General features: G+C 40.8%; 2 protein-coding genes across 6 annotated transcripts in view; both read right to left on the bottom strand.

The window, feature by feature from the left end:
- The window catches only part of nedd1 (NEDD1 gamma-tubulin ring complex targeting factor), a 44,807-nt gene extending 40,565 nt beyond the window's left edge, over window positions 1–4,242 (bottom strand). Inside the window, exons 1-2 of one of the 5 annotated variants that reach the window (XM_048610301.1) lie at window positions 4,078–4,234; window positions 1,526–1,668 (exon numbers count right to left, since the gene is read on the bottom strand). In XM_048610301.1, coding sequence (XP_048466258.1) covers window positions 1,526–1,661 — 136 coding nt within the window. In that variant the 5' untranslated portion in view covers window positions 1,662–1,668; window positions 4,078–4,234. The other 4 variants (XM_020529271.2, XM_048610303.1, XM_048610302.1 and 1 more) reach the window with 4 other exon arrangements.
- A 13,523-nt stretch (window positions 4,243–17,765) lies between these two features.
- The window catches only part of LOC109929702 (cilia- and flagella-associated protein 54), a 160,714-nt gene continuing 152,183 nt past the window's right edge, over window positions 17,766–26,296 (bottom strand). The window contains exons 24-25 of the mRNA XM_048610552.1: window positions 24,578–24,652; window positions 17,766–18,215 (exon numbers count right to left, since the gene is read on the bottom strand). Of these exons, the coding sequence (XP_048466509.1) occupies window positions 18,090–18,215; window positions 24,578–24,652 (201 nt within the window). The 3' untranslated portion in view covers window positions 17,766–18,089. The remainder of the gene's footprint in view (window positions 18,216–24,577; window positions 24,653–26,296) is intronic.

Consider the following 26,296-nt stretch of genomic DNA (forward strand, 5'->3'; position numbering starts at 1 on the left):
CCTTGACTTGGGTATTCAGAGGAATTCAAACATTGAAGAATATAGAATTAATAGGCAGTCATGGAAGCATTAGCTATTAATAAAATGGAACAAATGATAAAAGCAGAGGAAAACCCAGAGATGTTAAGGGGTCTGAAAGGTAAGAATAGAGGCAGGAAAAGACTAGCAAAAACTTGCAGAGTGGAAATAAAATGTAAAGACGAGACAGATACTTCAAATTCCAGTAGTATGATGGGAATCTGGCAGCTGAAGATCATGTGGATCAAACACAGACTTAAACAAATCATTCTAACCTGCTTTTTAAAGACACTATGTTGCTGTCTGTTTCTATGTTTCTCCTATGAAAGTTTAATCATCTGGAGTCCTTTTAATAGATTATTATTTTATAAAACTATTTTCATACCTTGGGAGCCTTGACCTGATGGAAGCAGGTACAGCTGATGAAATTCATTGTGGCCTCTTATGTGCTAGCTCATTTTTCAAGTCAACAGCGGATCAGAGGACTTGTGGACCCGAATCTCAACAATCTTGAGATGAGGGTGGTGGTTTACCAGGTGACAGTGATCCCTATGTTCCTACAGAGACTTGAACAGCAGACACCTCAGAACACTGAGGACCATCAGTGGTCTTTACACCATCCTCCAAATCAAGTGTCAAGAAATGCTGTCCAACGACACTGTCCTCTCCCAAGGCAACACGCCCAGCACTGAGACACTAACCACTGAAAACCAGCTCCACATGCTTGGTACTGCACTCCAGAAGTAACTGCACACCTTATAACTCTGTCATGGCAGGAGACTCCAGGAGGACAGTGAAAACATTTAAGGGCAGGTTCTCAAAGCATCCCGAAGAAGTTAAAACACTCCCATTCACTGTCATAAGTCCCTTGCTTGAGATCATCCAAAAATAGTGGGGTGGTCATTTGGAAGGCACCAAACACATCTAAAGGCTTTTGTCAGGAACATGTGAAGTCAAGATCAGCCGCATGTACAAACCTCCCAACAACTCATCTATCCACCTCTTCGAGCACTGCCACAGAGTCATACAGCATGGAAACAGACCCTTTGACCCAGCAAGTCCACACTACCATGTTTCCAAACCAAACTAGTCCCATTTGGCTGGGGTTTAGCCCATATCCCTCCTAATCTTTCCTAATCATGAATTTATCCAAATTTTTTTTTTTTTTTAAAATGTTGAACCTGTACCTGCATTCACTACTTCCTGTGGCAGCTCATTCCACACACTAACCCTCCATCCTCCTCTCACCTTAAAAATAAGCACCCTAGTTTTGGACTCTCCCTCCCTGGTGATCCTTGCTATTCAACTTATTTCTTCCCGTCATGATTTTATAAGCCTCTATAAGGTCACCCCTCAACCTCCCAGATCGTGCACTGAACCCAACAATTATCTCAGAACCCATCAAACTAGAATGCAAGCCAGTTATCCTCATTCCCAAAGGACTGTCTAATATCAAGCGATTACATAAATGGAATAGTTACTGACAGCAGTAAACTCCAAAGGATATTATCAACAGTCCAGCAAACGGAAGTTACTTCACAGGGTTTCTTGTGAGGGTTAAACTGTTCCACCACTGTCATTGAAAGCGAATCCCAGATTTTAATGTCATCCCCACATGAGGCTAATTTGATGCTATCCTGCATGGTATATCTGCAATGTATAAACATGAGATACATATGAAATAGGATAGCTACCAAAATATACTGTAGTTTCTCAAACATTGAATAGGTATTGGATTTGAATGCTAATTAGAGATGAAAGGAAGACTTTTTTTTAAAAAGAATTTAAGAAAAATATTTATTACGGAGGTCTATTTCCACTGTAAAATTATTGTGCATTTATAGTGTGAATAATGGAAATTTTATAGAAATATTTTCCCACTGAGATAATTTAGCAAAGATTTTGACACAAATAGAAAGTATCAAAAGAAGTAGAAAGGTCTACATTTATGCAGTACCTTTCACAATCTTAGGGAGTCCCAAAGTGCTTCACAGCCACTAAAGCACTTATAAGTTGTCATTAAATTTAGGTTGGAATGTCAAAACATTGAAACCAATTTGTGCACAGCAAACTCCCACAAAAAATGAGATAATGACCAGAAAATCTGTTTTTGCAATACTGGCCAGCAGACAGTAAGGAACTCTCTTGCTCCTCAAAGTTGTGCCATCATTCCTTTATATCTATCTTAAGTTGACCGGCAGTGGCTTGTTTTAACATCTCATCTGAAAGACAGCAGTTACAGCACTCCACTGGATACTACATTAAAAGAAAACAGTCTGGAATATGTGCACTAGGACTTGAACCCACAGTCCACTAACAGAGGTAAATGCTTTTGAAATGAATCTGCTTGTATTTACCTTTATAGATTTCTATCTTTAGGGGGAAGATTAAAAGAGAGAGAAAGCCAATTTTGACTTGCATCAGTTTTGGTGCACATGCACTTAAAATAAAGGGTGCCTAATTTAAGATGCAAAGTACTCGAGAAACTCAGCAGGCCTGGCAGTGCCTGTGCAGAGAGAAACAGAGTTAACATTTCTAGTTCAATATGACTCGCTTTTAAAACTGAAGGGTGAGGAGTTAGGCTAGCAGCTGGGTGTGGGCAGGGAGTAGAGTGATAGCTGAGTGGTTGAGGGGTCAGTGTGATAGGTAGGTAAAGTAGCAGGCGTTCATGGTTTATAACTTAAATTGATTTTGTATTGTGATTTTGTGATTAGAAGTGGACATTGTAATTGTAGCCCACTGAGTGGTGACACTTTTGCTTGAGTCAGAAATCACAGGGATTTAAATCCCATTTCAGAGATGTGAGCCTGTAATCTTGGTTGATAATCCAAATGGGAGTGCTGCACTCTCAATGGTGCTGCGTTAACAATAAAACATTAAGTAAAATTAAAGACTCCATAGTCCCAGAGGATCACATGGCTGCCCTCACCACACCTCTGGATAGGGGTGAGGTCAAGATTGAGCCCTTCATGGAGACCTCAGCTGGTGCAGGAATTGAACCCCACATGCTAGCAATACGCTACAGCACAAACCAGCCAACTAAACTAGCCAACATTAAGTACAGGCTGTCTCTCTGACAAGTCAAATAACACACAACCAAATTCAAAGCAGCTACGTTCTCCTCAAAATCCTGGCTAATAAATATTCCTTCAATCAAAATCACAAACACAAAAAGAAGTCATATTGTTTGCATCAGCTGCAAGTCAGTTGATAACGCTCATTTCTGAATCACAGAGTCCAATTCCAGGTATTAGCACAAAAATACAAGCTGACATTCCAGAACTTGAAGCAGTGTTGCACTATCTGAAGAGCTTCATTCAGATAAGACATTAAACAGAGGTTTAATGGTAGAACTACCTGCTCAGGTAGTTCTAAAAGATCTGATGGCACCATTTTCAAGAGGAGCAAGTGAGTTATCTGTCAATATTTAAGACAATCTACATCACACAGATAATCACGTTGCTGTTTGAGAGAGGTCGCTGTGCGCAATTTGGCTGTCCCATTTCCAACATCACAACAGTGATTACGCTCTAGAAAGTGCCTCATTATCTGCAATGCTTCGAAATCTCCTAAGGCGGTACAGAATTTTTTCTACATTGAAAAGTTAAAAGTGAAGATGGAACTTGATCCCCGGTGGCAGGAGCACCGGGGAATGTGAGCTAGTTTCAGTGAGTCAGGCCGCTCTTACTTGAAGCTCCCCCAGGGATCTGAGGGAGGCCAGGGGGCCTGGCCCGCAGCAGCGGCGTGGGCTCGAGATTGACACTTCGAGGCTCCTGCTGGGGGCCTGGGCCTCCAGCGATTCCTTCCAGGATCATTTCCTCAGCGACCTCTCACTTGGTCGGGGTCATTCACTCACTGACCGATCACTGGGCCGGGGTCACTCTCTCCTCACTCACTGACCGCTCACCGGGCCGGGGGTGGGTTGGTCGGTCGGTCACTCTCTGACTGACTGACCGCTCACCAACCTAGGGTCGGTCACTCATTCATTCCCTCCCTCACTGACCGCTCACCGACCTGGGGTCGGTCACTCATTCCCTCCCTCACTGACCGCTCACCGACCTGAGGTCGGTCCCTCACTCACTGACCGCTCGGGACAGGCCTGACTCCGGCCTCGCCTTGGCGCCAACTGCTATCCTCCCGTGGTGCGCGCGCAGCTCTGCCGGCCCCGCCCCAGGGGCAGTCGTATGGATCCGCGCGCCGCCTGCTGTCGGTTAGTGACGCGCCGGAGGTCGCGAGCTGGTGAGCGTCTGTCAGGTGTATGTTACCGACTCAGCTACTTAAAGACTGTTTATCATTCTTCTTCTATTTTGAAGAAAGGTCGCAGGACGGTACGTTAACTCCGTTTCTGTCTTCATAGATCTGCTAAATTTCTCCGGCAGTTTATTACCGTTTATCATCTTGTCGCTGTCTCATGATCTTTGCTGCTTATAAATACAGTGCAGTCCTGTAAATACCCAATACACACCAGTACATGCCCATTGCATTCCTGTAAATACCCAGTACACACCAGCACATGCCCATTGCATTCCTGTAAATACCCAGTACACACCAGCACATGCCCAGTGCATTCCTGTAAATACCCACTACGCACTAGTACATGCCCATTGCATTCCTGTAAATACCCAGTGCACACCAGTACATGCCCAGTGCAATTCTGTAAACCCATTACATACCAGTACATGCCCAGTGCAGTCCTGTAAATACCCAGTGCACACGTGCACCCCTGTAAATACCCAGTACATACCAGTACATGACCAGTGCACTCCTATAAATACCCAATACATGACAAGTGCACTCCTGTTAAGTACTGTGCACACCATTATATGCCCAGTACACACACACTGTTATCTCTGACTCCAGCATCTGCAGTTCTTCCTATTTCATACTCAGTGCATACCTGCTCATACTGACTGCCCAGCCACACGGGCTTATTGCACACCCTAACGTGCTACTACATAAAAACCAAAAGAACTGCGGATGCTGTAAATCAGGAACAAAAACAAAGTTGCTGGAAAAGCTCAGCAGGTCTGGCAGCATCTGTGGAGGAGAAAACAGAGGTAACGTTTTGGATCCGGTGACCCTTGAGGAAGGGTCACCAGACCCGAAACGTTAACTCTGTTTTCTCCTCCACAGATGCTGCCAGACCTGCTGAGCTTTTCCAGCAACTTTGTTTTTGTGCTACTACATAACCTGCTCATGCAGCTGGAGGTCAGCTAATGCACAGGCCCCAAAGCACAACAAATCAACACAGCCCATATTTGTGACTGGGAAGGAAATGCAGTGAACATAACAGACTCTTTCCCAATTCTTGTGTTGTGGATTGTATAGACAGGGTGAGATCAATCGCCTACCCAGCAAACTGACCTTTTTAAAAAGAAGGTACTGGGAATTTTGCATGACCTCCAGAGTGAGAGAAATCTCTGGCGCATCACATGAAAGCCCATATCATACAGCTCTTGTATCCTCTAACTTTATTAATACCCCAGTAATATTTCAGATGCTGATAACCCAGGCAACAGATGGACTTAGCAATTATAGTGTACCTAGGTTCTCTGAAAATTTACAGCACCAAAAAGCACATCACAGGTATTGTGGACAAGAAGTGTCCAGGGATTTTTTTTTACAATTTCTAGCAAAGTGGGGAAAGGCAGAGATTGGCACTCCGTAATAGAACTGATGCAAGCATGACAAGCTGAATGGCCTCCTTCAGCACTACAGCAATTCTGTGATACTGTGAGGTGTAGCCAGTCCTTGATGGTTATGCTGGGATGGGCTCTTGTAGCCTTTTAACCTCAATAAAAGCTTACATTGGCTGTTCCATGTATTAACCTTTAGAGCGCAAAAGGCTGTAATAATGTTATAAAGGAAAGAGCTGCAGATGCTGGAAAACCAAAACAAAAAGAAATTATTGGAGAAACTCAGCAGGTTTGGCAGCATGCCTGGAGAGAAAGCAGACCTGATGGAATAATATTTTGTGCTATCTAAATGTAAATGCAAATGAGATATGGGGATTGTTTACATAGCTATCTCCGGTGGTGTTATTGACAGATGAACTAATAAATTCAGTAGAGAATATTCTTTAGACACAGCTTGTGTCAAGAGTTGAGCAGTGCTGTGAGCCTCTGAAAACATCTGGTGACTTGACTTATTTACATATTTAGCTCTTAAAGGAACATCATCTAAAAGATGATAGTTTTTCCCAAGGTAGCTCATGTGCTATAATTTGAAATTCATAAACATCAGGTAATAACAAGATTAGTTATATAGAGATAGGGATCATAAAATTTACAAATGCAGATATCAAAAAGTCCATTTATCATTTTGGCAATTTGACCAGATCTTGTTAGGGTGTAACCTTCTGGAACTATGGGTGTTTCCCTTGGCTACTGTTGGTCGTCAGTGCATTGATTACCCTAGTGTTCCATCACTCTGTTGTCACACAGGTGTGTACTTTTGTATTCACTCTGCACAATTGGCATATTGTACACTTTCCCTTAGCTGGCATCTATTCCTCACAGAATCTCAAAATTGTTACAGTGTTGAAGGAGGCTATTTGACCTGTCATGTCTGCATTGACTCGTTGAGCATTTTATCTTAGTGCCAGTACCCTGTCTTTTCCCCATAACACCGCACATTGTTTCTCTTTAAATTATCATTTAATACCCTGTTGAATACCTCAATTGAACCAGCATCCAACATATCTTAGGCCATGCATTTTGGACCCTAACCACTCATTGTGAGAAGAAGCTTTTTCTGACCTCATATTTGTTTCTTTTGTAAAACACTTTAAAACCTCTGGTTCTCAATCCATTTACAAATGGGAACAGTTTCTTGCTATTTACTCTGTCCAGACCTATCACATTTCCTCTTAGCCTTCTCATTGCCAAAGGAAATAGACCCAACTTCTCCAATTTTTCCTCAGACCTGAAGCCGCATCCCTGAAACCTTCTCATAAATGTCTTCTGTGCTGTCTTAAATGCATTCTCATTCTTCCTATAATTTAATGCCCAGAGCTGTACACAATATTTCAGCTAAGGTCTAACAGTGTCTTATATCTTAAGAGTTCATCATAATCTCCCTGCCCTGTATCCTATGCTTATACTTTTTAATGAAAACTAGAATACTGTATCCTTTATTAACAGCTCTCTTTACCCGTCCTACTGCCTTTAATGGCTTATATACATATTCACCCAGGTTTCTCCGCTCCTGCACGTCCTTTAGAATACTATCCTTTATTTTATAATGTATGTCCGTGTACCAAAGTTCTCATCTCACACTTCCCTGCGTTGAACTTCATCTATCACTTGTTAGCCCACAGTACTCTACAAACTTGTCAATGTTCTTTTGGAGTTCCACACTGTCCATCTCACAGTTTACAATTCTTGCACGTTTGGCGTCATCTGCAAATTTTGAAATTGCTCGCTTCACACCAAAGTGCAGATCATTAATATATATCAGGAAAAGCAAATGTCCCAATACCAACCCCTGGAAAATTCCATTACTAGCCTTCCACCAGCCTGAAAAATATCCATGGACTATTACTCTGTTTCCTATCACTCAGCTAATTTTATATCCATGTTGCTACTCTCCTGTTTAATCCATGACCTATAACTTCCCTTACGAATCTGTTGTATGGCGCTGTATCAAACACCTTCTGAAAGCCCTTGTACACCTTATCAACAGTCATGCATCAACCCTTTCTGTTACCTCTTCAAAAAACACCAGCAATATAGACACAATTTTCCCTTAAAAACTGCATGCAAACTCTTCCGAATCAACCCATGTTTTCCATGTGATGGAAAAATATGATTTTTTTTCTTTTCTAGACTTTTCCCACCACACTGTTAAACAGACTCATCTGTAATTGCTGGGCTGATCTTTACACCCTCTTTAGAACACGGATCACCCCCAAATCCAGGAAAAATTGAAATATGATTGGCACTTTAATTCCACCTTAATTTCCTTCAATATCCTTGGATGTATCTTATCCTGGTACCTTATCAACTTAAAGTGCCAACAGTTTATCCAGCACTCCCTCATCAATTCTAAACCCTTCCAGTGACTGAGTTTTATCCTCTGTCACTGTGTTCTGGGCGGCATTTTCCTCACAAACAAAGCATTCATTTATCATCTCAGCAATGACTCTCGCCTGTATGTGTAAATTCCCTTTATAATCCCTAATTAGCCTGACAACTCGTTTTACCGCTCTTTTGCTACTAATGCACTTCTTGAAGACTTTGGTCTTTATTTTCAAATTAACTGCCAAACGTTTTTCATAAACCATCTCTGTTACTCATATTTAATTTTCCACCTACCTTCTGAGTCTTCTGTTTTGAGCTTGGCTCTTAGTTTTATTTATTATCTGACATAACCTCATATCTTCTTTGTTAACTTAATTTCTGTTTCTATACCTTTTCTCTATTTGATGTCATGACTTCATAAGACCTGGACTCTCTATTCATTTTTGAAACCTGTGTGGGTAATCATGTTCCTGTTGTGGAGTGTGTGACTTGGAACTTTTGTCCTACATGTAGTTGAGGTGATTCCATCCCTGCATACTAGTCATACACCATCTTCATCCTCCATTGTTTGTCGAGAAGTATGTCCTGTATGTCAGAGAATTTGGACAGGCGGTGGCTTGGCAACATTGTTCTCCATTGCCTTCCAAACATGTAGGAGTGAGCAAAAATCCCTGTCGTTTAGAATACTGGACCTAAACCCCTGGATTTTTAACAGAACTTTTAAACCAAAAAGAAAGGCAGCTGGGCTACGCTCTGGAAGACACAATCATGGGGCTAGCTGTCTGGAACCATGGTTCAGTTAGAAATCCTATTCATGCCTGAGCCCTAAAGGAACAAGAACCAGATCTAAGGCAACAACTTCAGACATCTTGGACTCTTCAGAGGTACCAAGGCATTCAACTTCAATTAATATTCATTCACAGAAATACTGGACATTCCACTTAATCAAAACACATTTACACCTACTATCAGGAAGCCAATTCACCACAAAGCGGACAACAGAAACACAATAGACAAGACAGAATCGTGAGGTGATAATGGAGCACACAGTCTGTATAACTGCTAGGCACACTCCCCACTAGCCCCACCACCTTCTCTGAAACTGCAGAAAGTGCTACACCTGCCCCTACACCTCCATTCAAGGCACCAAACAAACCTTTCACATCAGACAGAGGTTCACCTGAACATCCGTCAATGTGGTCTGTTGCATCCGCTGCTCCCGATGTGGCCTCCTCTACATTGGTGAGACCAAGTGGAGGCTCAGAGACCTGCACTTTGTAGAGCACCTGTGCTCTGTTCGCGACAAACAACAACACCTTCCGTTGGCAAACCATTTCAACTCCCCCTCCCACTCCCTGGGCAACATGTCCATCCTGGGCCTCCTCCAGTGTCACAATGATGCCACTCAGAAACTGGAGGAGCAGCACCTCATATTCCACCTTGGGAGCCTACAGCCCAATGGCCTAAATGTGGACTTTACCAGTTTCAAAATCTCTCCACCCCCGGCCTCATTCCGTGACCAACCCTCCCTCTCATCCCCACCTCCTTGACCTGACACAACCTGTCCATCTTCTCTCCAACCTATCCGCTCCTCCCACCTCACTGCCAATCCCCACCACTGCCTACCTGCACTCACCTATCACCATCCCACCTACCTTCCCCAGCCCCACTCCTCCTCTTTCTATTTAGCTCAGAGCTCCCTTCCCCCTCCCCCATTTCTGAAGAAGAGTCCTGACCCAAAACACCAACTTTCCCACTCATCTGATGCTGCCTGGCCTGCTGTGTTCCTCCAGCTGTACACTGTGTTATCTCTGTATAACTGCTAGCCCCGAACCAGGAGAGAGTGAGAGTGAGAGTGATCTCCGCAGCTACTGACAGAAGAGGGTTCCCAGACAGCCACTCTTCCCGAGAACTATCTGCACAGCTATCTCCCTGAAACCTACCAACATAGGGCTGTTCCATATTGGGGAACCAATGGCAACCGACCACAACCAGCAGATATGACGACTAACGAAAACCACTGACATTACTGACAAGGCCTCGGACACATCCTGAGATGAAAACCAGCTCACAAAACCACCACAAAGTAAGAAAACCCAAGTTCTCAAAACAGACTGAACACCGTCCGAAGTCTTCACTGAAACACCAGCTAAAGCGAGTTGGAACAGCCGGCCATATTTCAAAATTGTGTTTATCCCCAGTGATGAGCCTATTTCCTCGAGACCCTAGTTAGCAGGGAAGGGAAGGTGGGTTGGTGACAGTGCGGGGAACCCCAAGGCCTGGAAGTCTGATTAAAATATCTGTGTTTGAAAATAATGTTTAGTTTAGTAATTATGAAAATAATTAGAAAATAATGTTTAATAATTAGCCTGTGTTAAGTAAATAATTGAGTGTCAGTTTCAGTGTTTTGAATTTGCCATTTTAACTCTTGTATTTTTTATTCACCTTTGTTTTATTTCCCTGTTTATTACTTTTTTTTAATTTCTTGTGATATACTCACCTTTGCATTTAATAAATGCAGAGATTCTTTGTCCTGAAACACCTGCCTACTGCCTTTTTCACTTCACATTCCTAAATTAAGTCCAGTGTCAGAACCAGGGATCCGGGAGTGATTCAAACCACCTAAATATCAGCAGGTTACTGATCGCAAACCAGAATCCCTACAAACATGATGTCTGCTGTTGACGTAACCACATATCCAGAGCTGTAACCTCTCAATGTAAAATTTTTGTTTATTGTCCAAGACTTCTGCATGAGTGGTTTAATATTGCAAACTATTAGCTTGCTGAGACTGTTTAATGTGGGGTAACATCTGTCATGGCCACATTTCAGAAGTACAATGGACATTTTTAACTTTTTTTTAAAAAAATGTAATTACGAGGCCTGATACAGCCGCAAATGGCTGTGGATGTTACTAACTGGCTGGCTGTAGAAAAAGACTCCTGGAATGTTACATCGAAAGACGCAAAGAAAACTTCAAACAACAATCCTTCAAAGTGGCGAGAGACAAGTCAAAACTGATTAACTTTGTAGTTAGAAGACATCACAGTTCAATGAGGGACCGACAATCCCCCACTCAACTGCAAGCCATGCTCTGTGGATTACGTCTCAAACCACAGACAAAATTTTGTGTTTTTCCCTTTGAAGAATACACAAGAACAGGGATTTAAAAGCTAATTTTATCTTTGCTGAAGTCTGCTAGTAGGACTGAAGTTCTCATGTGCAGGCTAAGATAGCTGTATGTACGAGCCTGGGTTAGAGTGTGAGCATGCTGGGAAGGTTACAGTCAAAGAACTATCCTCTAGTCACCCCTGGATTCAGGTTAAAATATGCTGTAACTCTGAAGCCAGCCAGCTAGCAATCCAGGCAGAATTAATAAATTAATTCTTCTTAATTAATTTCAGTGGTCCTTTCACCTCATGCCCAAAAAATAATTCAAATGTACTGAATTTGGTAGATTCATTTGACGCAGCCCTAAATGCAAAACGTACAAATTGGATTCCTTTATCCCAATTCTCTGGATAGTCTTAACTATAAGTCCTCAACATGGTCTTTCAAGTTTGATGCTACCATTTTAATGCTCCCTGCGATTCTGGATGCTACGCGGTGGATTCGAATTGTTTTACTCCTAAGCTATCCATAACTTCACTGAATAATTTTGATGTAAAATTTGACCGTAATCTGATCGTATCTCTGTGGGTAGTCGTATCTAGTAAAAATTTGAGTAACTCTTCTATGATCCTTTTAGTCATGATGCTGCATAATGGAATGCCCTCTGGTAATCTAGTAGACACATCCATTATAGTCAACAAATAGTGATTCCCACTTTTTCTTTTAGGTAGGGAGCCAACACAATCAATTAAGACCCTTGCAAAAGGTTCCTCAAATGCGGGAATGAGTATTAAAGATGCTGGTTTTATCGCTGCCTGAGGTTTTCCAATTACCTGACACGTATGACATGTTAAATTAAATAAATCTGGCAATCCTGGCCAGTAAAAATGTTTTCATATTTTGGCTTAGTTTTCCTGCTACTGGTAAATTCATGAGCTACCCGCAATATTCTTTCTACAACCCATCAGTAATACAATTTGATGAACTTCTGCCCAATTCTTATCCACCTGAATATGTGATGGTCTTCATTTCCTCATCAAGATGTCATTTTTAAGATAGTAACATTCTGGGATGCATTCAGATACCTCTTCTGTGTACACTTTTTGATACAACTGCTTCAGTTTTCCATCTTTCTGTCATAATTTAGTTAATTTCTCTGAACTAAAAATATCCACTTCATCCTCCACCTGTTCTTGTTTTTTCTCAACCACTTGATCAAGCATAGTCTCTGACAAATGTGCTTCAACTTCCTTATTTTTATTCTTTGATTTGTCCTCCTGCTTCAGTCTGTGGCTTTGTGACCTTGTTATCACACTGTCAGGAAAAATCCCACAATATACTTCCTTTAATACCTCAGTTGCCTGCTTTTCCACTGGCTTTTCAACCACAGTAGGCAATACTCCCACCTGTGATCTGGCTATATCATTGCCAAGGATAACTTGTATTCCTGAAACTGAGAATTGCTCTATTATTTGTTATGGACCGGGCCACAGCCCCTCAAAATATTTTAAGAAGGTAGTCTGGACCCTAACTTTTTCCTTATTTTAAAGGCCACTGTGAAGTGGGTGTTCCAGGTGTGATGCAACTGGTCAAATTGCTCGGTTTAAGCAAAACAAAACAAAATTTATTTAAACACTACAGTTGAAACACTAACAAAAGAAAGCAAAATTTAGAGTAACTTAACTATTGGAAAACCTAACCAATCCAATACAGCAACTTAACTAATTAACTGTGCCAATAAAGTAACATCCCATTTACACACCCCTTGGCAAAAACGTAAATTCAAACACAGATTCTTACAGGCAGGAGGGCACAATATCCAGAGGGATATTTCAGAGAAAGTCAGGTAGGAATCAGTTACTGAAGCTTGCAACCGTCTGATGTGCTCGGTTCGCAATAAACAACTGCACCTCCCAGTCGCGAACCATTTCAACTCCCCCTCCCATTCCCCAGACGACATGTCCATCCTGGGCCTCCTGCAGTGCCACAACGATGCCACCCGAAGGTTGCAGGAACAGCAACTCATATTCCGCTTGGGAACCCTGCAGCCCAATGGTATCAATGTGGATTTCACAAGCTTCAAAATCTCCCCTCCCCCCACCGCATCCCAAAACCAGTCCAGCTCGTCCCTGCCTCCCTAACCTGTTCTTCCTCCCACCTATCCCCTCCTCCCACCTCAAGCCACACCCCCATCTCCTACTGACTAACCTCATCCTGCCCCCTTGACCTGTCCGTCCTCCCTCGACTGACCTTTCCCCTCCCTAACTCCCCACCTACACTCACCTTTACTGGCTCCATCCCCGCCTCTTCGACCTGTTTGTTTCCTCTCCACCTATCCTCTCCTCTATCCATCTTCTATCCGCCTCCCATTCTCTCCCTGTTTATTTCAGAACCCCCTTCCCCTCCCCCTTTTCTGATGAAGGGTCTAGGCCCGAAACGTCAGCCTTTCTGCTCCTATGATGCTGCTTGGCCTGCTGTGTTCATCCGGCCCTGCACCTTGTTGTCTCGGATTCTCCAGCATCTGCAGTTCCTACTATCTCAGAAAAAAATCTGAACTGGAAGAACTGGCCACTCCCCTTCCATTGTTAAACAATTACTCTTCGGTCCCTCTGCCTTTACAACCTCTCCTAAAGAAAAAAGGACAAAATAACCTTTTTAAAGTGACAGCATTGTCACAATTCCTACAACCACTTCACCACTTTGCACCGGACTCTCCAATCTTACTTTTATGTAATGGAACAGTACTTTTTTCAGCATGACTTCCACATATTACCACTTTTTCTGGCAATACTCCTTCTGAATTACATATCTCCTCATCTCTCACCGTCAAAGATTGACATGCTTCCATATCTCTTAAAATCTCCTGGAATATATGAGTAAACCTTATCCTCGCAAGAAAATTCTTTAAAGAGATCTGGCACTTTTTTGTCAACTAACCCCTGAGGAAGTTGTACATTCTGGTGCAACTTTTTAGCTTCCCCTGTGCTTTCCTTTACCACTTCAACAAAATACACAGGCTTATCCTGTTTTCCCACATCTGTCTTCCCACTGCCTTTCCTAAATCACCAACACTGTCTTCATGAGGCCTACTTTATTGCAATGAAAACACTTGAGCTTTTTTACTTCACTTTCCCCTTCATGGGTTTCTTTTTTAGCCTGTGGTAAACTATCTTTATTATCTTCAATGAGATCTCCTTTTCCCTTACAGTCCGAGGATTTCTCTTTTCCCCCAATTTCTCTCCCTCACCGACTGAACTTGATATCAGAAGCCAAGCTTTGATTTATGAACCAACTCATAATCGTCGGCCATTTCCGCTGCTAATCTTGCAGTCTTAACTCTCTGCTCTTTCACAATGGCGCAGGACATATCCATGCATGGTGATGGGAAATTGTCTGTAAGGTATGATTCCTTGACTATGTCAGGCTGTTGTTGGACTAATCTGTGAGACAGGCTGAGACAGTAGGCTATTCAATCCTTCAAACCTAGGCCAGTAGTTGTTGTCCATTCCAGAGGCAGTTAAGACTCAACCACATTGCTGTGGGTCTGGAGTCACATAAATCCAGACCAGGTAAGGATGGCAGTTTCCTTACCTAAAGAACATTAGTGAACCAGATGGGATTTTCCAACAATGGATTTGTGGTCACCTTTAGAGTCTTAATTCAAGTTTTTTTTATTGAATTCAAACTCCATCATTTGAACCCGGGTGCCCAGAACATTACCTGGGTCTCTGGATTAACAGTCTAGCAATAGTGCCACTAAGCTGTGGCCTCTGCGATTGTGGCTTCAATCGGATTGTAGCTTCAATTCCATTTTCCAGCCTACCCCAAGAACATTTTTCTCCCTTGTTAATCAGTAATAATTATATTAATCGTATTTATTTATCTATTCCAGATTTATTTAATTTAACAGAATTTAAATTTCCCAGCTGCTGCAGTGGAATTTGAACTCCTGTCTCCAGATAATCTAGTTCTTTGTTCTTCTAGCCACCAACATAATCACCATGCCACTGCATTCCACACCTTTAGTTACTATTAATTACTGCTATTTAAAATTATCAATTTTTTTCTTTGACATTTCACATAAAAGGTTGTTTGTGTTTTTTCATACCAAAACATTTTTTTTTTGAAATTCACGCTTAATATTGTGCCAGACCAGATTTCAGACAGCTGCTGTGAGATTTCTGCTTAAGAGGACTGAGACGCTGAAAAGAAGTCTGATTTTCTTGAACCAGCAAAATATGTTAATTTGGTTCCTGTAGAAATGGAAAGAACTGGAAATGCTCAAAGTCTTGCAGCATCTCTGAAGAGAGAAACAAAGATCAATGATCCTTCATCAAAACAAGTGCATACTGTGGACCAGACTAAAGTATTTATCTCTCCACAGATGCTGCAAGACCTGCTGAGCATATCCAGCATCTTCTGGTTATAGTTCAGGTTTCTAGCACTTGCAGTATTTTGCTATCCTATTGTAGGTATTGTTAGTTCCAACTTAGAATGAAAAAACATTTATCACCTAATGCAAAGTTTAGTTTTTCATTTAACAGCGTCAGTGCTTTGAATGCTGCTGTTCAGATTTGCAAAGGGCCAGGTTCAAAGTGGACCTGGTTGTATAGTATGAATGATCAAATTGTGAGCAACGACTGAGACTGAAACTTGAGCTTTTCATGTGTTTTGTAAACAGAGGTACAGACTACAATAGCCATGATGTTTTGCTAAACCTATATAAAACCTTTCAATCTCACTGTGACTATTGTTCCTAATCTTGGGCACCTGAAGGATATGAGGAAGTTTGTGGGGAGAGAAGGGGCCTGGAAACAGGGGATACATTAGAGCCAATGATTGCTATCCATAGCCCTGCTGATCAGCAAGCATGATCTTGAGGGTGAACTGGAACTTGACAACGTCTAGACTGTGAACAGGGTCTCAGAGTAAGCCATGTGTGAAGTAGGGAAGGGCCAGGTCTCATTGGTGTCACTGGGTCAATGAACATTCTTGGCAATCTCACTGAAGTCAAAGTCCCACTCACAACTATTGAACACAAACTGAGAGGCTAGGTTGTAAGGTTTGATGCCTAATGAACTCATCTCAGCATTCCAAAGTTTGATGAAATAGAAATGCTGCATAATTGCACTGGAAAGAGGTAAATGTTTTTTACCACGTAGACACGTGAGTGAAGTGCATAAACATGTACCTTGTATGTAAAATCTCAGTATCTATAAAATGTGTGTAAAACCACATCTGTAATTGGTCAGCAAGTTCTAGTGGGTGACTTAATATATGCTGACATTCAGAGGATGGAGATTTAAGTGCTAGTGGGTACAAGAAGAGAGAGATCCAACCAGTCAGCTGTTTACACTGATGAAGTCACAGTGAGGGGCAGATCAGACAAAACACAAATACTAATAAAAAATAAGTTAGACAAAGGAGGCATGTATGTTTCCATTTGTGGAATCTTCTTGGTATGATAATGATCGTTGGAACTATATTGTCTATGTGTTTACTAAAGGAACATAGCGAAAAATCTCCAGGATCTCAGTGCACTTCTGCTCACACGGTGGGTGTGTGTGTGTGTGTGGGTGGGTGGGTGGGTGTGTGTGTGGGTGTGGTGGTTGTGGGGGTGGTTAGTTGTTGTAACTTTGAGACATAATGTAAAGGAATGATATTGGATCAGTTGCCTCTCAGACATTCCCCTCATTTTCATTTTGCCTAAAGGCAATGTGATATCGTTCATCTTATACTGTCACAAAAATAACTTTAATTTGCCATATTTGGACTGGAACAGTTGGAGAAACTTGTAGTGGTGTAACATTTTCATGGGCAGCTTGGGGGTTCAAATCAGTTTCAGTAATGAAATTAACACTTGTATAAATTGAAGAAACAGAATTTGTTACACTTAAGGAAAGTATTATGTACACTTTTGATCAAATAATTGAAAATGTTTGAAATAGGAATGGAAAGTCAGTCAACTTGTGGAGAGAACAACCATAGCAATTCTTCTCCAGGCCTGGACAAATGAACAGAGCAAAGGATAGAGCAACAAAAAGAAAGAATTTCTATGCACCTATGTTCGGCTGTGGCTGGACTCCAATAAGAATTCTGTTTGCTGTTACAGACGTTTCTTGAGAGTGTTCTTTTCAGCTGATGGCTTTTCAGCTTTAAAGCATTGATATGGATTCTTAAAAAATGGTTTGCAACAGTTGCTGCAGGATATTAAGAATTTGACAGGATATCTTTGAGTGAGGGCTGACCTAATGAATATTTATTGGCCATTTACAATAATCACAAGACAGGATTTCATCAGAATCTTTCTTGGGTTCCAGATACATGTGATCTAACATCAGCTACTGACCATCAGCATAATAGCTAATTAACCACTTATACTATTCAAATACTCTGGGTGTGAAAGATCCTGAGCACACTCTGAAAGAGGGCTGGGGTCCATAAAAAACTTTTGGCTGATAATCTGTCAAGAAATAAACAGTTTGATGTAACTATAAGTTATGAAAGTCCAGGCAATAGGTATAATGCAAATCTTTTAATTAACTGAAACAAGCAACCAATATAATAATTGGATTTTGATACAAAGCAAATCCTGCCCAGGATCAATTTGCAGGAATAAAATAAATGGTTTTACATGGTCTGAGAAGTAAAATGCATGACATGGTGTAAATTTAGAAAATAAGCTTTACTAAGTATTATTCAGCAGCTTAAAACTTAATAGTTGCTTTACAAAAAAAAACAGCTCCTGGAATTAATTAAAAATTATTTGTTATATCTATTAACGAAGTACTCAATTGTGTCTTTGAGTTAATTGATGAAAGAAATATTTGTATGCATGTTAGGAATAAATGTAAAAGGAAGGTTAAAACAAACTAATTTAAATAAATTGTTATCAACTACATGTACCAAATTGTGTAAACATTGTAAAGGTACAGGAATTTACTCGAATTCCAAGAAAGAAATTAACCACTTGAACAGACTCCCATACTTTAATGTGTAGCCAACTGCAGGATTGAATATGTGTTCCAGCTGCTCCAGGGTATCATAGGAGAGGTCAAATGGAACCTATTATGAAAATAAATGAAGTTAAGACAATGTGCAAAATAGTTAGATACTATTATAAATTTCTGTGTTATGTTTGTTATAAGATTATAGGAAAGACAGCAAAAAAATTGGTATGTAAAACTTATGGCAGTTATTCGGTAAGACATTGACGGAGCATGTTGCATGGCTGGCTGATGCCTAATAGTTGCCTTGCTATTGAGACAGGACAGAGGACAGAAGAAAGTGAATAAAAAAACTTCACTCAGTTTCCCTACTTATAGTAATATATGATCTGTTCAATATTGTAAAATATTGTGTAAACACTACAATGTGTTGACCTGTGCTACTTATTTCGGGTTGCCACATTGGAACCCTTTTTCAAGAAATTAATTTTACACACCAAACCATTCTTAGATATTATTCTAGAGATAGTAGGAACTGCAGATGCTGAAGAATCTGAGAGGGTTTAGGCCCGAAACGTCAGCCTTCCTGTTCCTATGATGCTGTTTGGCCTGCTGTGTTCATCCAGCTCTACACCTTGTTATCTTAGATATTATTCTAATTTATTTATTTTATGATTAAATGTACCCCAATTCCTTCTTAAAGGTAAATCAAACATTAACTCTAGGACATGTCTAATTCCATATCCTACACTATAAATTGTTGCATTCTAGGCATAGAATGTGAAGTCCTAGCCAAAGAAAATTATACACTATTAAATCCACTCTATAGTATGTGTTATTATGCATCATAATCCATTCCTGAACACACTACATTTCCAGGTCATTCTAAATGATACATTATTATGTTTACGAGCTGCAGCTTTATCCTACATGTCCATCCTTCATTTGGGGGAAGAAACAATTTTGCTTGAGGCATGTCAATTTTACCCTGATTTTCTGCATTGTAGTAATACTGAATATATTACAAATGGAATCAAAAACATCATTATAAATGAAGTAGAAATGTATGTGTTAAGACCAGAAGAGATAAGAGCTGAAGTAGATCATTCAGCTCATCGAATCTGCTCTGCCATATCTGATAATCCACAACACTACTTTCCTGCTTTTTTCCCATAAACCTTCATTCCCTTACCGATTAAAAATCTGTCTATCCCAGCTTTGAATATTCTTGATGACCTGGTCTCCATAGCCCTCTGCAGTAAAGTGATTCATTACTCTCTGACAGAGGAAATTCCTTCTTATCTCAGTCCTAACATGGTGATCCTTTTCTCTGAGATTATGCTTTCTGGTCCAAGACTATTCCACAAGGGAAACAACCCGTTTGATTCTACCCTGAAGGCCTCTGAGAATGTTTTCAAAAAATTTGTTTCTTATTCTTCTAAACCTGAACAAGTACAGAGCCAATCTTCTTAGCCTCTCATAAGATAGTCTATCCATCCCTGGTATCAGATTTGTGAACCTTCTTTGGAGTAGAAATAGGAATAGGCTATTCAGCCCCTCAAACCACGAATGAGATCATGCCTGATCTGTGGCTTAACTCCACATACCTGCCTTTGGCCCATATCTCACATTTAAAATTAACCTCTGAACAAGCATCCACTGCTTTTTGTGGAAGAGAGTCCACTTTTTGTGTAGAAGTGTTTCCCAACATCTCTCCTGAAATGGTCTGGCCCCAATTCTCAGACAATCCCCAGTCAATAGTAATAGTTTATCTTTATCTACCCTGTCTTTTCCTGTTAACATCATGAAGACTTCGATCAGATCACCCCTTAACCTTCTAAGTTCTAGAGAAAGCAGGCCCAATTTATATAATCTCTACTCATAACTTAATCCCTGAAGACCAGGTGACATTCTTATACACCTATGTCGTACTCACTCCAAGGTCAGTATATCTTTCCTAATGTATGGTGCCCAGATCGTAGAGTAATACAGCACAGAAACAGGCCCTTTCGCCCACTATGCCTGTGCTGACCGACAAATACCAAATTACAGTAATCCCATTTAGCTGCACTTGGTCCATAGCCCACTATGCCCTGGCAAGATCTGCAATGCCAATATATCTTTCTGACATAAGGGACTTAAAACTGCTCCAGATGTGGTCTTGTGTGGTTTTGGCATGACTTCCCTTTTATTGTACTCCAATCCATTTGAAATAAAGGCCAGAAGTGTATTTGCCTTCCCAAATGCCTACTAAATTTGTAAACTAGCTTTTTGAGATTCATACATGAAGACTCCTAAACCTCTCTATGCTATAATTTTCTGCAGTTTTTCTCAATTTAAATAATATTCAGCTACTGTATTCTTTCAGCCAGACTGTATTACAAGTTCTCACTTTCATTCTGTTTGCCAAGATTTTCTCCTCTTGCCCATCCTGACTATATCCCTCGGAGGTTGATTAGCTCAGTTGGCTGAATGCCTGGTTTGTGATATCTATGATGCAGATACCAACAACATAGGCTGAATTCCTATGTTTGCTGAGTTTGCCATGAAGTATTCACCTTCTCATTCTCCCCCTTTCCTGAGGCATCGTGACCCTTACATTGAACCCTGTACAGCCCTATGGTCTGGTAGGATTTTACATTTACCTACATCCCTCTGCAGACTCTGTGCCATCCTCACCACTTATTTTTATGTCATCCACAAACTTAGCTATAGTACATTCACTTTCCTCATCCAAGTCATTAAATACATATGTAAATAATTATGGGCCCAGCACTGATTCTTGTGGCTGCCATCCTGAAAATGCCACCCTTATCCCAACTCTGTCTTCAGTTCGTTAGCCAATCAGTGCTAATACACTACCCTCAACACCATGGGCTCTTGTCAAACATCTCCTGGAAATCCAAATATATTAGATCTATTGGTTCTCTTTAATCTATCCTGTTACCTCCTCAAAGAACTGTAATATGTTTGTCAGGCATGATTTCCCTTTCATGAAGCCATGCTGATTCTGCTTGATTATATTATGTGATTCTAAATGCTTTGCTATTGCATCCTTTATAATAGACTGTAACATTTTCCCCAATAACAGATGTTAAGCTGACTGCCCTATAGTTATTTATTTTGTCTCCTTCCCTTTTTGAATAAAGTTGTTACATCAGCAGTTTTCCAATCATAGAATCCCCTACCGTGTGGAAGTAGGCTATTTGGTCCATTGATAAGACAACAACCCTCCAAATAGCATCCCACCCAGTTCACCCTAACCCTGTCACCCCGCATTTCCCCTGGCTAATCCACCTAAGCCTGCATATCCCTGGACATTATAGGCAATTTAGATCAATCCACCTAATCTGTGGGAGGAAACTGGAGCACCCAGAGAAAACCCACACAGACACAGGTAGAATGTGCAAACTCCACACAGATAGTCGCCTAAGGGTGGAATTGAACCTGGTTCCCTGGTGCTGTGAGGCAGCAGTGCTAACGACTGAGCCAGTAAGCTGCCCCTCTGGTACTTTTCTAGAATATAAGGATTCCTGGAAAATTACGACCAGTGCAATCTCTCTAGCTATCTCTCTAGCTACTTCTTTCAATAGAAGTTGCTGGAAAAGCTCAGTAGGTCTGGCAGCATCTGTGACGAAAAATCAGAGTTGACATTTCAGATCCGGTGACCCTTCCTCAGAACTGAGCTGAACCAATCCTGAGGAAGGGTTAATGGACCTGAAATATCAACTCTGATTTTTCTTCACAGATACTGTCAGACCTGCTGACCTTTTCCAGCAACTTCTGTTTTTATTCCTGATTTACAGCAGCCGCGGTTCTTTTGGTTTTTCCTTCTTTTGGTAAACTAGGACACATTCCATCAACTCAAAGGGTTTTGGACCCATTTGTTTCTGTCCCTCTGGATATTACTTGCAAGTTTACTCTAAAAGTTTAATTTCTGCCTCTTTGTTTTTGGACATCTTTTGTTTGTTTTTGAAATTTTCCAATTCCTCTGGTTTGCCACCTTGAAATTTTTTTTCTTTCAATTTGATGCTTCCCTGGTTAACCATAGTTGGCTTATCACTTTCCTACTATCCTGCTTTCTCACTGAGATATATCTTTGTTGTGAGCCATGAACTATTTTCTTAAACATCTGCCATTGTTCATCAACCAAGTCTTTGCTACTAAATTATTTTCCTAGTTCACTGTTGCCAGCTCTGCCCTTGTTCCTTTGTAATTACTCTTGGCATGATTGATTTTATTGTCACATGTACTGAAATACAGTGAAAAGCTTTGTTTGAGTGGTATAGGCAGATTGCAGCAAGCAAAGGATGTACAGATCAAAAAGACTTAGAGGCGTACAGGTTACATCATTTGAGGCTCAAGTCCATTCAACAGTCTGATAACAGCCGGAAAGAAGCTGTTCTTGAACCTGCTCGTAAGTATGTTCAGGCTTCTGCATCTTCTGCTTGATGGAAGAGGTTGTAGGATGGGTCTTTGATGATGTTGGCCGCCTTTCCAGATAAATCTGGATCAGACCTTCAAGGTTAGATTTTCATGGAGATGGCCTGACTCCAGGGACCTTTAAAAGTATCAAAAGGGACCTAGGTATTGATGTCCTGCATTCATTTCCATTTTGATTGAGAGTTCTAAGAAGTAGTAAAATAATTATTTGTCTTTGATGTGGTGACTGGTGTTTATAACAGATTGATCACTTGGACAATTTAAAACCTTTGAATAGATTTAACGAATAGCAATTTCTTTTTCAGATCTTGAGGTCCATCCATGGTGGATCTTGGTTGAACGGCTGTAGAGGTGGCATTGGGATTTGAGGTGGCATGGCGAGGAAAGGATGGAAGTAACATGGAAGGTGAGGTCCAAAGGCCAGAAGTCCCACAGCCTTTCATAAAATGAGCAATAGTCTCAGATGATTGAAGTGGACCTTCAAAGCAGCTTCACCCACTTCTGTGGCCAGCTGTAATATGGCTCCAGAGGCAGCATGTCCAACTCAATCATATCCCCAATCATACACACAATTGTTCCCATTTACGTGGTGAAAATCTACACCGTTCCCACCCGAAAAGTGTCAATGTATGACATATCACTGGAGAGACTTGTGATTTTCAATCTGGAAAGAAAACTTCTAAGATGTAAGCTTATAGAGGGATGCAAGACAGTTAAAGGCAGAGTAGAAAGTAACCTGTACAAAACATGATGTGTGTTCCTGACAGTGAAACTAATGGCCTGGCAGCGTGCAGTGGAAAGATATGGGCCCTGTTGTTGGGGAAGCTTTCCATTGGTGAAGCCTGTTGTCAATCAACAATGTAGCAAGGTATGAGAAGGTATGATATAAAGTCTCTTGGACAAACAGGGAGGCTGTGCATTGCTCCACAACTTTCCTATCCATCTCCATTGGTCAGTGTTTTGTTCCAATTCTTGTTGCATTCCATCATTACCTTCAGCTCTATTCAAACTTCTCCCTCCATCATTTGCCCTCTTACTGTTCTTTTTTGCTCTGGGACCTCTACTTCTCATCCAGATCCCTTCAACATTCCTTCACATGTAGATGTCTGACTTTAAACAGAGTATCTCCACAAGTTCAGCGATGTCGCCTGCAGGTTCACCTTCAGATGTCTGTGATATTCCTTCAGATGGCATCAGAGGATCCTCCCAACTGGCCAAGTCAGCCGAAATGAAGATGGCAGAGGAGACAGATTTAAAGGTATTCTGCAAGGGACAATGGAAGAGCTCGTTCTACATCCTAGGAAAGCAATGTGATCTTGTACAGAATCTACACAGAGGCATGCCCATGTATTCTGGCTGCCATAGGAAAAAAAACTCAGGTCAAAACCTTTAAAAAGATGAACATTTTACCACCTAGACACAATGACAGGTGATAGAAAACCTATTTAAGGAAAAAAGGATAGTGAGGAGTTGAAGACCATGGAATCACCAGATTGAACCTTGCAATGGGAAATCCAATTGATTATGGTCGAAGGATTTGAGTGAAGAGGATAATTTTTTTCTGAACGGACAATGGAAGATTCATCCTAGAGAAACAGGGAGAAGAAATCCTGTTAAAGTCGAACCGTCACTATCTGAACAATGGGCTGAGAATGGGAGAGACCACACCCAGAATTCTGTATGTAATTTTGGCCTCCATAATTTAGAAAGGAGATACTTTTATTGGAGGCAATTGGTTTACTAGATTAGTCCCTAAGATGAGATATTTCTGAGGATTTTTCTTTTACGTTTGGACCCAACTATGGAACCCCTTCTGGCAATGTTGATGACTTCAATTCATACAGTCTAATTGGAGGATGCAGCAGGAAGGGAACTTTTTACTCTAATATGGCTCAGCATTCTCAATGGATAATGGTTCTCATGGAAGCGGTTAGTAAAGCTACCATTTTCTTTGAAGCAGAGAAACACTGCCAAATCTGAAAATGAATTCCAGAAATAATTTCTCATAACAAATAACTTTTTTTTTGGTGACTGTACCTCTGTCTCAATCTTCATTTCTGATCCAGGAACAAACAATTCTTTTATTTCTTTGCATAACTGCAAAACCATATCCTATAAAATAGATGGAAACATTTAAAAGTTGTCAAATCAACTCTGATTACTATCCCAATATAATAAAACCACTGCATATTCTGGAGATCTGAAACAAAAACAGAAATTGCTGGCAAAACTCAGCAGGTGTAGCATCATCTGCAGGAAGAAAACAGAGTTAATGTTTCAAGTCCGGTGACTCTTCATCAGTTTCAATGACTTAGACAATGGGAGCAAAAGCATGGTGGCTAAATCACAGATGAAGCAAAACAAGTGGGAAAGTATGAAGAGAAACAGAAGTTGCTGGAAAATCTCAGCTGGTCTGGCAGCATCAGTGAAGAGAAATCAAGAGTTAATATTTCAGGTCCAGTGACCCTTCTTCAGTACTGTTCCTGAATACAGCATCCGCAGTTCTTTCTGTTTTTAAGTAGGAAAGTACGTTGTGAAGAAGACAAGGTAATGCAGACAGATACAGATAGGTTGAGTGAGCGGGCAGAAATCTGAAAGATTGAGTATTGATATTTTATATTCAGCCTGATCAGAGATGTTTCAGCAAACTTTGTTTTAACTGACACCTTATGAGCCAGCACTCTCAATAAACGAGCAAAAAATATATATCCGAAAAACCAGACGTTTACTCTATTATCGCATTCTCCGTGATGTCTGAGTAGTCAATTGTAGGTGTAAGTGAGAAGATTCTCTACTGGTAAGTTTTATGTAAGGCAAAGTTGCATTATTGTTTATGATTTATTGTTGTAAATAAAGTATAACAGTGATGTATATACCCCCTGCATAACATTTCAAATATTTAGTTTGTGTTTTTTACATTGATTATGTGGACCTACTAGCATATTTGATCAACTGGCACATTCCTGGTCCCATACGTACCGGTTAGTAAAAGGTATGCTGCATTACACACCTCCTGGACCAGGTAGGATTTAAACCTGGGCCTCCTGGCTAAAAGGTAAGGATACTACCACTGTGCCACAAGAGCCCAATGAATTGAGTATATTGTTGGAAAATGTGAAGTTGTTCACTTTGGTAAGAAGAATAAAAAGAAAACAGTATTACTTAAATGGAGAATGACTGCAGAATTCAAAGGTTCAGAAGGATTTAAGTGTTCTGGTGCATGAGTCACAAAAAAGTTGAAGGTACAGTATGTCGTTAAGAAGGCTAATGAGATACTATCCTTTATTATGAGAGGAATTGAACATAAAAGTATGGTTATTATGCTTCTGTTATATAGGAAATTGGTAAGAGCACATAGACTGTGTGCAAGTTTGGTCTCCACATTTAAGGAAAGTCAAATGTATTGGAAGTGGTTCAGAAAAAATTTACAAGACTGATACCTGGAACAAGTACGTTGTCTTATGAGGATAGGTTGGATGGGTTGTGCTTGTTTCCATTGAAGTTTAGAAGAGTGAGGGTGGGTTACTTGATTGTAGTGTACAAGATCCTGAAAAGTCTTGATAATGTGGACTGGAAAGGATGTTTCCTCTTGTGGGTCAGTTCAAAACTTAAGGACACTGCTTTAAAATTAGGAGTCGCCCTTTAAGGACAGAAATGAGGAGAATGTTTTTCTCTTAGAGGATTGTGCTACTTTGGAACTCTGTGGCTCAGAAGGCAGAGGCAGGTTCAAAGAATATTTTTAAGATAAAGGTGAAT

The sequence above is a fragment of the Rhincodon typus genome, chromosome 22, assembly GCF_021869965.1.
Source record: "Rhincodon typus isolate 14 chromosome 22, sRhiTyp1.1, whole genome shotgun sequence".
Taxonomy (NCBI): domain Eukaryota; kingdom Metazoa; phylum Chordata; class Chondrichthyes; order Orectolobiformes; family Rhincodontidae; genus Rhincodon; species Rhincodon typus.